We start from the raw sequence: 12,370 nt of genomic DNA, 5'->3' as shown, positions 1-12,370 counted from the left end.
TGTGCCCAATTGGCGAGCATTCGTTTTCTGGCCTCCACTGGTCTGGTCTACCAGCTAGAGAGGGGCTGAAGTGGCGAGGGATGACCTCCTGAAACGGGTTTCTGTTCTTATGCCTGTTCTGTTCTCTTTTTGTTTTCCACTCCTCCACCCCTCCTACCAGGTGATCCGGTCGGGGCAGAAGGTCGTGGGCAAGAAGGCAGCGGATCAGAAGCAGGGAGGAGGAGGCTTCTTCAGCGGTCTCTTTGGGCGCAAGGCGAAGAAGAAGGAGGAGGAGGTGGAAGAGACCCAGGAGCCTGAGAGTGAGCCCCCTATCTCTCTCTCTCTCTCTCTCTCTCTCTCTCTCTCTCTCTCTCTCTCTCTCGCTCTCTCGCTCTCTCGCTCTCTCTCTTGCTCTCACACACACAAAAGGAGCCGCATGTGATTGGTGGAGGCGGGACCCTGTTGTTGCTAATCATTGACACATGCTAGCCTGTAATAATCCCCCCCAGAAAAATCTACTTTGCATTTGATATATTGCAAATATATGCCATCACACACACTGGCATTTAAAGGGTTATAATTATAAAATTAATATGTGGTGTTATGATCAGGGCTGAAGTTTAATAAAAGATTGTATTATTTTCAATCTGACATTACGAAAAAACTGAAAATCCATCAAAATCAGTGTTGTTGCTAATCATACATATGCTAGCCCCCAGACCCCCTGCTTAAAAAGTGGCCTGACTGGGGCTATATGTTGCACTATATTTCCTGGCCTGAATGATTTCCCCAGTCCGGCCCTGGTTAAAAGCCTCCAATGCTTATTAGTGTGTGTGCGTTTGAACGTGTGCATGTTTCAACCATACATTTCCATTTAAAAAAAAAAAATATTAATTTAATTTTTTTTACCTCCTATAATAGTGGCGGTCGCGGCTCTCTGACCCCGTTATTTTTGGGTTGCGGCCTGAAAAGTTTGGGAACCCCTGGTCTAGTCTAGTCTTCTGTAGCATGGTTTAGTCTAGTCTTCTGTAGCATGGTTTAGTCTAGTCTTCTGTAGCATGGTTTAGTCTAGTCTTCTGTAGCATGGTTTAGTCTAGTCTTCTGTAGCATGGTCTAGTCTTCTGTAGCATGGTTTAGTCTAGTCTTCTGTAGCATGGTCTAGTCTAGTCTTCTGTAACATAGTTTAGTCTAGTCTTCTGTAGCATGGTTTAGTCTAGTCTTCTGTAGCATGGTCTAGTCTTCTGTAGCATGGTCTAGTCTAGTCTTCTGTAACATGGTCTAGTCTAGTCTTCTGTAACATGGTCTAGTCTAGTCTTCTGTAACATGGTCTAGTCTAGTCTTCTGTAACATGGTTTAGTCTAGTCTTCTGTAACATGGTCTAGTCTAGTCTTCTGTAACATGGTTTAGTCTAGTCTTCTGTAACATGGTTTAGTCTAGTCTTCTGTAACATGGTCTAGTCTAGTCTTCTGTAACATGGTCTAGTCTAGTCTTCTGTAACATGGTCTAGTCTAGTATTCTGTAGCATGGTCTAGTCTAGTCTTCTGTAGCATGGTCTAGTCTAGTCTTCTGTAACATGGTCTAGTCTAGTCTTCTGTAACATGGTCTAGTCTAGTCTTCTGTAACATGGTCTAGTCTAGTCTTCTGTAACATGGTCTAGTCTAGTCTTCTGTAGCATGGTTTAGTCTAGTCTTCTGTAGCATGGTTTAGTCTAGTCTTCTGTAACATGGTTTAGTCTAGTCTTCTGTAACATGGTCTAGTCTAGTCTTCTGTAACATGGTTTAGTCTAGTCTTCTGTAACATGGTCTAGTCTAGTCTTATGTAACATGGTTTAGTCTAGTCTTCTGTAACATGGTTTAGTCTAGTCTTCTGTAACATGGTTTAGTCTAGTCTTCTGTAACATGGTTTAGTCTAGTCTTCTGTAACATGGTTTAGTCTAGTCTTCTGTAACATGGTCTAGTCTAGTCTTCTGTAACATGGTTTAGTCTAGTCTTCTGTAACATGGTCTAGTCTAGTCTTATGTAACATGGTTTAGTCTAGTCTTCTGTAACATGGTTTAGTCTAGTCTTCTGTAACATGGTTTAGTCTAGTCTTCTGTAACATGGTTTAGTCTAGTCTTCTGTAACATGGTTTAGTCTAGTCTTCTGTATCATGGTTTAGTCTATACCTTGTGGTCGCGCCCCACACTTTGGGAACCACTGCTGTAGGTTAAGGCCCACCCCATAGCCAAATAGCCCATATTGGCCTAATAGCCTGGTATGTAGACACTAGCTACTATCTGTAATAATGTGTGTATAAGACCTTAACTAGGACACTCGTTACTATCTGTAACCTTGGTTAGTAATTGTTAATATACAAATTCCTGCCAGATCTTCCCTGTGGATACAGTTTTGACCTAACCTGACTGGTTAAAAAGAAAAAAAAGAAAAAGAAGACCTTTATAGTTGATTAACAATAAGAATGATCTCTGACTCTCCAGGTACGGGACTGGATGATCTGATGACCACAGAAGAGAAGGGGAAACTCTACACTGCCATTGGATACAGTGGCAGCTCTCACAACCTGACCATACCAAAGCAGGTCGGTCACCGTCTGAGCAACCCTGTGTCTGCGTCATGTTGATGCACACACACACACACGCACGCGCGCGTACACACCAACACACACACCAACACACGCACACACACACGCACACACAGTATTTGACCCCCAGTTTTATCCCCAGGCCATCATGATGCTCAATGCGGACTCTATGCAACACCAACTTATCCATTCTACATTCCTGGCACACAACATCCACATGACACACACTCACTTTAAACACACATTTATTCCTAAATGATTTGCACAACCTCTTCAACCTCTTTGCATTCTGCATTTTGTACATTTTAGTTTTGTATATTGTATATTTTGTATAGTGTTTGGTCCTTATTATTTTACTCTTTACTGTATGAACCACAATCTCAGGGGGCTCATACAGAACCAATCATTTCACTATAATGTACATATACGTATATGTGACAAATATAACAAAACTTGAAACTTATACTATATGAAACTATTAGTGCTGTCAGGCGATTAAAAAGATGAATCTAATTAATTACAGGATTTGTAATTAATTAATCTAATTAATCGCATTTTAATCGCATAACTATTTTAGGCCTGATATTTTATATTCTATAATCATATTTCAAATTGCATGTGTCCGGATGGCAGAATTCAGTACTGTATCTACAAAACCTTCTGTTTAATCATCTTCCCTTTAGTAATTTGCTTAGATTTTTCAGGTCTGGTAAATTTTAGCATTTTATTCAGTCAAAAAAAAGAAATAAAAAAAAAGAATTGAATTGATATTCTCATTTGGTTGATTACAATTTACTCAAGCCTAGTAACAGACACAGTATTTCTGACACTGGGAATACATTCCCTGAGATCCATAGATGTCCCTAGAATCAGATACCAAGAACATGCAAATGGCCATTAAAAAAAAAAGGTCTAAATGTTTATTCTACGTTCTTATGGAATGAATGCGATTAAAAAATATATATAATAAGACAATTTATTTAAAATAAAAGATTGTTTTAATAAATTGAGTTGATTTTCATAACGCGATAATTTGCTTTGTAATTAATTAATCAAATTAACACGATAAACTGACTGCCCTAGAAACTATATATATATATATATATATACTGGAGACCTCACAATGTTGTGTTTTGTGTGTGCTCCAGTACGTAGCTGTGATCATCACCTTCAAGCTGTTCAGGACGTCCATCACAGTGCGAGAGCAGCCCAATGTTCCAGAGATCCTCAAGGTTCAGATGATCGACCTGAGCACCAAAATATACCAGAGACCCGGAGCTCAGGCCATTAAGTAAGTCCATTCATCCTCTCTCTCAGTAGGACCTAGTTCAACCATAAGGGAATTCTTTGGTATTGCATGATTGCAATTCATGCAATTCATGTTATGATGAATTGAAAATGGGGGACCCTGATGTAAACAAGATGAAAGTCTTTCTCTGGTCTGCATCCCCTTAACAATTGTATGTATTGAGCTGTACTGTGCTGTACCCATTCTGCAATCTGTTAAATAAAGTTTTCATTCATTCATTCAAATTGACCTGAGCACAAGCATATACTGTACCAGAGACCCGCCGCTCAGGCCATTAAGTAAGCCCTTTCATCCTCTCTCTCACTATGACCTAGTTCGTCCATGAGGGCATCTTTTGGTATGGCATGATTAGCTTCAGACGGTAACCATGAGGTCCAGTGACGTCAAAGAGGATTGGGGCTTCCAAAAGAGTAAAAAAGTCAAGTTAGACCGCGCTCACAAAGTCTGACACTGGGTGCTGTAATCCCGTAGAATTGAGTTGAAGAAAGCAGGAAGCTGGACCAGCACTCTCGGATTCAATATTTCTTTTTATTTTTTTTTCAATATTTTTTAATGGCAGCCTGATGGCTTTTTAATGGCTGCCATTAACAAATATTGAATCTGAGAGTGCTGGTCCAGCTTCCGGCTTCCAAAAGAGTAAAATCACCATGAGTACTGTCATAGTGCCCTTGGAGTTATTCCACTATTCACTGTCTATGGAGCTGTTCCAGGATTTATCACTTGATGACATCATCACTCGAGCCCTGTCTGGTGCTCAGCTTAACCCTTTCACTGCCACACTACAGAAGGTTAACCCTTTACTATCACACTACTGATGGTAACCGGTAGTAACCGTCGGTAGTGTGATAGTAAAGGGTTAACCTTATGTAGTGTGGCAGTGAAAGGGTTAACCTGCTGTTGTGTGGCAGTGAAAGGGTTAATCGTTTGGTAGTGCAGCAGTGAAAGGGTTACGGAGAGACATATTCATATTCACATTTAAACTACGCTGTAAATTATTACAGGAATAACATATGTGAATTATATTTTAGGGTGGATTTTCCCTTTATGATATACCGTGTTATGTGGCATCCAACGGCTAGGACGCCTGCGAGTCTGTGTCAAGTGGACAGAAGTGCTCCATTGCGTTTTGTTCAAATACCACACATGTAAATTGTGTGTACTTTTTTAGGCCATCCGACATCACAAACAAAAAATTAATCTATAAAGGCTCGGCACATTTTCCCTTTATGCTATACCGTGTTATGTGGCCATTAAGTAAGCCAGGCCATTAAGTAAGCCCCTTCATCCTCTCTCTCACTATGACCTAGTTTGATCATGAGGGCATCTTGTGGCATCGCATGATTAGCTTCAGACGGTAACCATGAGGTCCAGTGACGTCAACGAGGATTGGCAAGGGCTTCCAAAAAGAGATTTACTTCATAATTAATGAAACAATCATGCACACTTTAATAAGTACGTATTTCATTATGCTATTTTACGTTATGCTAATTTACATTAGGTATGTTAACACATTCTGCGCCAAGAACAAGTTAACTCGATATTGCCCGCCAATCGAATAACGCCAACAACGAGTTAACTCGTTTTTATGATCGTTATTTCTTTTATTCGCTATATCTATTCATAATTCATGGCTGCAGCCTCTGCAGACCCTGGTGAATGTGTCTGAGCTGGCAGACGGTCAACACCGCCCTCTACTGCCTTGCGGAGCTATTGCACTCCATTTGAAACGGTCTGGTGTGCTTTCTGAGCCGATCTGAGCCGTGGGGGCGGGGTTTAAATACTCAGGCGAGGCAGGCGCTTACAACGATGGCATGGAACACTAACCCCGCCCGCCTTACACCTTTGCATTACATCAGAGACCAGGTAAGGACTCTATATATCCAATATTCCGTTGATCTGATATTTATTTCTCCCGCGATCGAAGCTGTGTGTGTGGGGGGGGGGGGGGGGGGGGGGGTTCAAGCAACATGTATACACGAGGAGACATAATACCAATAATCTAGCGTTGATTTCAGGATGATTAGATAATCAGCCGAAAAATTACAACATGATAACTGGATTACACTAAATGCCTTTTTCTCGTCTTTTCCTGGAATTACTCAGAATCACTCAAACTATACTCATATTCAAAATGGTATAAAACGGAAATGTACGGATGAATCTGTTTCTTGCATGTTGACCAGAAGCAACTCACTGACAGTCGACCGCGTTATTAGATCCATAGCTATAATATAAAATATAGTTTTAGGACTCGCAAGTTTGGCATTCTAAAACTATATCCATTGAATAATGCACTGGCGCTGAAGGCCATCAATGTGTTAAGGTAGGACATTATGTGCCTTGCAAAGGAATACAGCTTGTAAAGGGAGCTTCGTATTAGATTCTTTTTTTATTTCTCTTTCTCCAATTTTCTGTTTTTCTCCCCCTCCCAGTCGCCGTGCCAATTCCCCCCCTCCCCTACCTGGCTGCTGTATGCATGTTTTCCTACGAGACGGTACAAGGGCGTCCCGAAGCCGACCGCACGCTTCCTCCGATACGTGCGGCGACTGCCAGTGACGTCTTTTCACTTGGCAGCGAGGACTCTCATTGGTGAAGTGTAACGCGTGGGAGGGCACGCTATCTCCACCAAGTCCTGCCCCCGCTGAGCAAGCGCCGAGACCTGACCTGTCCACAACGCCAGATTCCCACCCCCTAATACTGCCAATTGTATTAGTATGAACGACCAGCCAAGCTGGTAGCAACGGCGAGAGCTGGGCTCGAACCCAGCATCTCCTGCGTTGGTGACGAGCGCAATCTCCGCTACGCCACCTGACCGCCTCGTATTAGATTCTAATCGCTAGGTTATTAAACACACCAATTCAGCACTGGGTGTCCATCTGTAGCTGTAGCTCATTGGTGATGTTGACGGCAACATCGTGCACAGAATGACCAGGAGGGCGGCACTGAAGATGATGCCTTGCTCAAAGTGCTTAGATGACTCAGTTTGCCCATTCTGAAGCTCAGGTGAACAATAACTGATTGGCTGCATCTGACACCTACCGGTCTGCCTGGTTTATATAGCAAATCATGAACATTAACTCAATCAGCGCCAGACCCGAGGATAGTCAGATTAACTCGCCAACCATTCAGCGCCAGACCCGACTATAGTTGGTGACGATCAAACCATAAAAAAACTACCCCCCCCCCCCCCCCCTTTCATGCATTCACGATGAAACATAATACCTATTATATACATTTGATTTGGAAATAGTAGCGTGTCCAGGCGAGCAATGCCAACGCTTTTAGTGAAATTCACGTATTCCTCCATAGTGCCGTTTTCTGGGATTAGCCAGGATCAATCTGAAACTATACTTATATTCACCACGGTATAACATGCGAACGTATGCATGAACATTTTTATTCTTTTTCACATATTGAACGATAGATAGTTGATGTCAAATGGGCATATAGCCCTGCAAACACAGCCACTTATCCCTATCTCTTAGAGCGTTGGCGCAGTAGGAACTAAGAGGCTCTAGGCCTCCGGCGCTGATTGAGTTAAGTGTGGGAATCACTGGAGAGTTCCTGATACAAATTATTATGATCGCAGCACCTGGACCACAATACAAATCTTCTCTTAAGTAGTACAATTCAATACGATATCACTCTGTTCTTCTTTAATTTGACCACCTTATAGAGCTGAAATAATAAAGTTGAGTTGCCGTTTTGGATAATGGCATAATGGACAGTTTGGCAGTTTAAATGAGACGACGCAGAGGTTGTGAAATCTGCAAAAGTAATTTGTGACTGTCAAACTAATACCTAGAAAGATTAACTCAGTCTCTGACCCATTAGATTCCTATGGAATGTAAATGGTCTGGGCATCTCCAGCAAGTTGTCAAGTCCCTAGTAACGACCTAGCAACCAGTCATGTTTATAGAGAGGCGAAGTCCTCTTCCTATAACCACTATGGGACCCTATTTCGGAAAAGATATGTACAGTAGTCAACTGCGAGTGGATTACACATATGATGTTTGTCAATTTAAGATAAGATATTCCCTTATTGATCCCCTTGGGGAAATTCAGGCAGGGGGGGGGGGTACAGGTATGGGCATGGTAATAGTAGAAGACATGAATAAAGGCAATAAAATTATAGTACAGTCGAAAAGTAAAAATAGGCTGTGTAAACAATAGAATTAACTGAATATACGCATCTGAGCAAGTAGGCAGTGTAAACACTAGAATCTAAGTAAAGTATACAGTATAGACAGGTTCAGTATACATAAGGTACCCTAACTGGCATGATATACGTTATGCGTTTTAGTCATTGGTCACACATACCTAGTAGTTCTCTAGGTCTGCTGCCTAAAAGATAATTTTGCAAGTCAAGAAAGTTAGCTAACATTATCGATAGTTAAATAATCTTTGCTATAACGTAACTTTAGCTAGCTGACTATTAAATTGACAAACATCATAATTAGGGGTGGGAATCACCAGTTTCATCATGATACGATACGATATCGATTCTTTGGACAACGATACGATATTTGCCGATATCACAAAGTCTCTCACGATACAATACGATACGATTAGATTCAGGTGCCTGCAATCGATATGAGATGATATCATATGCCCATTTAACACAATCAGTAACATTTAGATCAACCAAAAAAAGGTAATGAAAATATCATTTGACATTTGTATTTTTGAGCTCTTCCAGACATTTAAAAGAAAATCAATATTGTTTTTAATACAAATAGACCTCCCGTTCACTGTAAAGTGCCATGTTTTGATATATTGAGCTTTAAACTTTAAGCAAAAATCTTTGGAACTCAAAACTCACAACCTAAAACCCCTCCCTACCTCCCTCTCCCAAACCGTTCCTACAACAATTTGTTGATGTTGCATGATCATGTATAGGCCTACATTTATTATGTATTATATTGTTTATGTTTAAATAACATTTAAACATCAAACTCCTCTGACCTCATCTGGTCTTTCCAAAGACGCACGCACACACACACACAGAAAGGGAGAATGCTATGCTGTAACATCTACACACGCGGAGCTACTGCTGTTGTTCTTGGGCGGATATTAGACTCGCCACAGGATTTTCAAAATAAGAGTATCGATATGAATCGATCTTATTACATCGCATCGATCCGATTCGATCATTGATAATTACATCGATGTATCGATCTGGATCGATGTATCGTCCCACCCCTAATCATAATGTAATTCATGGCACAGTTCAAAAAGGTCAAAAGGGTCTCTTGCCGTTCATTACCATTCATATTCATATTTTTACAGAAATAGGATCCCATGTTGGTCCATTGGAAGGGGAGGGACTCTACAGTAATCTAACTCTAACTTCACATCACTTGTCTAGACCAAATTATCTAATATGCTAGCCCTACTGCTCTATTTAACCATGCTATTAGAATGAACGGCATAGCTAAGGGGGTATCAGATCATTAGCTTCAAACGGTTACTATGAAATCCAAAGACTGGTAACTATGAAATCCAAGGGCTTCCAAGGAGACTTCTAACTTCATAATTACTGAAACAATCACACACACTTTAAATACATTATAGATAAGCATTTCCCACCGGCAATCACAAAATGTATTAGAGACGGAGAAACCAAACCAGCAGCAGAGGTTGGCTTAGTGGATCTGTTGAATCTGAAAACTCAGTCAAGCCATTTCTGCGTCTTGTTATCTACATCAGATATGCAGCACGTTTGTTTATGGCAATCGCTGTGAGACACGACAGACAGACAGTATCTTGATTTTATCCCAGTAAAATCACCATGAGTACTGTCATAGTGCCCTTGGAGTTATTCCACTATTCACTGTCTATGGAGCTGTTCCAGGATTTATCACTTGATGACGTCATCACTCGAGCCCTGTCTGGTGCTCAGCTTAAGGAGAGACGTGTTTATATTCACACATTTAAACTACGCTGTAAATGATTACAGGAATATCACATGTGAATTATATTTTAGGGTGGATTTTCCCTTTATGCTATACCGTGTTATGTGTCTTTCGACGGCTAGGATGCCTGTGATTCTGTGTCAAGTGGACAGAAGTGCTCTATTGCGTTTCGTTCAAATACCACAAACGTAAATTGTGTGTACTTTTCTACTCCATCCGACATCACAAAAATGGACGAATCAATAAAGGCATGGCACATGTGGCAGATGGCAAAGCAACGTGGAAAGCACCTCACAGCCCACTCGAAAAGGATGTGACCTTCTATTAGCACTGAAAACAGACTGCGGTGTGGAGATGGCTGATGGCAAGCACGTCTGGCACACACAGACATTGATTGACTGCATTTGATGACGTTACTGCAGGGACAGGGTATTGACTCACTCATGGAAGCTCAACCCAGAGGACAGCTCCGCCAAACAGCTGCTTTGTGTGTGCGTGCGTGCGTGCATGTGACGGTAGAGAAGTCATCATTGTAGAAGGTGGATGTACTTTTGAAGAGGCATTTCTCACCACGGTTTAAAAGTACCAACTGCTCAAGGATGCTATTACACAGTCAGGGGTACACATGTAAATGACATGTACATTTATATTTGAAAGCCTAATGTCCATAGATTAGTTGTAAAGGTGCTCCCATAGTCGAGCGGCCCGTACACGGAGCGGACTCTCGCGGACTCAAAGCGGACCCAAAGCGGACTCCAAGTGCGAAGCTCCTATTTTCTAATGCGCGGACGTCCGCGCCGCGCATTAGACTGTACCTGTTATTCAAGTGTGTAAAACTGCCCATTTTATTATCAAAATATTGGAAACGGAGATAACATACGCTTTATTGACATCGGATGACGACGACGACATGACAGAAGTTGAACAGCGTGGGAAAAGTTGTGTAAACTGGCGTGAGACATGTAGGAAGTTGGTCCGCGGAGGTACGCTCGACTATGAAAGTTCAAAGAGTCCAGCGGACCTCCGCGGAGTCCAGTCCGTGTGCAGTCCGCTCGACCATGGGAGCACCTTGAGGGGGCTGCAGATGGCAGGAATGTCCAAGCCAAAAGCCTACATTTTGTTTGTGATGATTTGGAGGGTGACTCCTGTATCCATAATGAATTAATAATAATTCATTACATTTATATAGCGCTTTTCTAGACACTCAAAGCGCTCCCCACAATGTAGGGTGGAAATTGCCTACTGTGGTCAGACTGGCCGGACCTAAATGACATGTGTGGTGTGGATGGGCGGATGGAGTGGATGGGGTCTAACTCTGAGGCAGTGGCTGTCTCAGAGAATATTATATCTGACCCCAGTATGTCTGTCAGAGCATCTATGACTGTGTGTGGAATGGATCACCAACTTCCACTGACTAATGCCAGAGGTCGCCTCCTGTGGGCACAACAGCAAAGACAGCGGGAACAATGGACTGAGTTGAGACTGCAGGGGAAGACCACTGCGTGTCTCCCAGCTGCGGACCATTCTGTCTCTCACTCTGTGTTAAAAAATGTTGCCATAGATGAGTGCATTGTTATCTTTACTTTGAAAGCGAGATTACAGGTCTTACCATCTAAACTGAATCTCTCCATCTGGTTTCCAGGCAATCATGCTCCTCACTGTATTTATCATGGCAATGACCAAATAGCTGAAACCATGTCCCACATCTTAAATGGTTGCCATGTATACAGGGGCCTCTACATAAGTAGGCATGACAGCATAGTAGATTTGATAGTGAAAGACAGAGGAATAGCCCGCCCTATAGTAATATATGTATATTGTCAGTGCGGAATCCTTATCCCCAACACATAGTTCCGTGGGTGAATTATGTTGATCCACCACAGTAGAATACATTAAATAGCTTACATAAGTCTAACCAGCTAGCACTAACGTTAGCTTGTTTTTGTTTAGAAAAAGCTCACACCAACTCATGAGGCTGTAACTGAGTGGCGAGACTAAACAAAAAAGACTAAATCGAGACTAAACAAAAGAGACAAACTAAAATGCTCAGACCTGTAGGCCTAGTTGACGAAAAATAGATAAAGGTGACTAAATATGATGAAGACGAAAAAAGAGCATTTGAGACATGACTAAGACTAAAACTAAAATAAAAAATTGCTGACAAAATTAACACTGAGTAGAGGTCAACATTTTATAAAAATCCGTTTTAGTAAACCAACGTAAATTTTTTTTCCAAAATCCATTTCTGCCATCCACCTCTATGCATTCTGAAGTCTGAGTTACAACTCATGTTCGCTCTTCAACTTTCACCTACTTCCTATATTCGCACCCCCCCATGTGGGGTATCGTTGGAAGCGGACACTCGTTGGCTACAACGATGACCAATACTTTTTGCCATCAGCGGTGATTGGTCAGTTCTCGAGCGTAGACTGTCTGACGTGGTCATTTGACACGCGGCCTGTAAAAAGACGCTCGCCTGACATATCGTCATGTAACTCCCTTCCGAGGCACAGAATTGGTCCAGTGAGGTGGCGTTCGAACGGCGGCAAATAGATGTTTCAAACAGTATATTATATGTTCTGCGAAA

General features: G+C 41.8%; 1 protein-coding gene across 2 annotated transcripts in view; it reads left to right on the top strand.

The window, feature by feature from the left end:
• vps13c (vacuolar protein sorting 13 homolog C) overlaps positions 1-12,370 on the top strand; it is a 216,122-nt gene that overhangs the window by 67,075 nt on the left and 136,677 nt on the right. For both annotated transcript variants that reach the window (XM_084337487.1, XM_084337486.1), the window contains exons 16-18: positions 161-299; positions 2,456-2,556; positions 3,708-3,850. In XM_084337487.1, the coding sequence (XP_084193613.1) occupies positions 161-299; positions 2,456-2,556; positions 3,708-3,850 (383 nt within the window). The remainder of the gene's footprint in view (positions 1-160; positions 300-2,455; positions 2,557-3,707; positions 3,851-12,370) is intronic.

Source organism: Notolepis coatsorum, assembly GCF_963971535.1.
Source record: "Notolepis coatsorum genome assembly, chromosome: 20".
In the NCBI taxonomy this organism is placed as follows: domain Eukaryota; kingdom Metazoa; phylum Chordata; class Actinopteri; order Aulopiformes; family Paralepididae; genus Notolepis; species Notolepis coatsorum.
The sequence above is the reverse complement of the archived record's forward strand: the minus strand, read 5'-3'. Positions and strand labels throughout refer to the sequence as shown.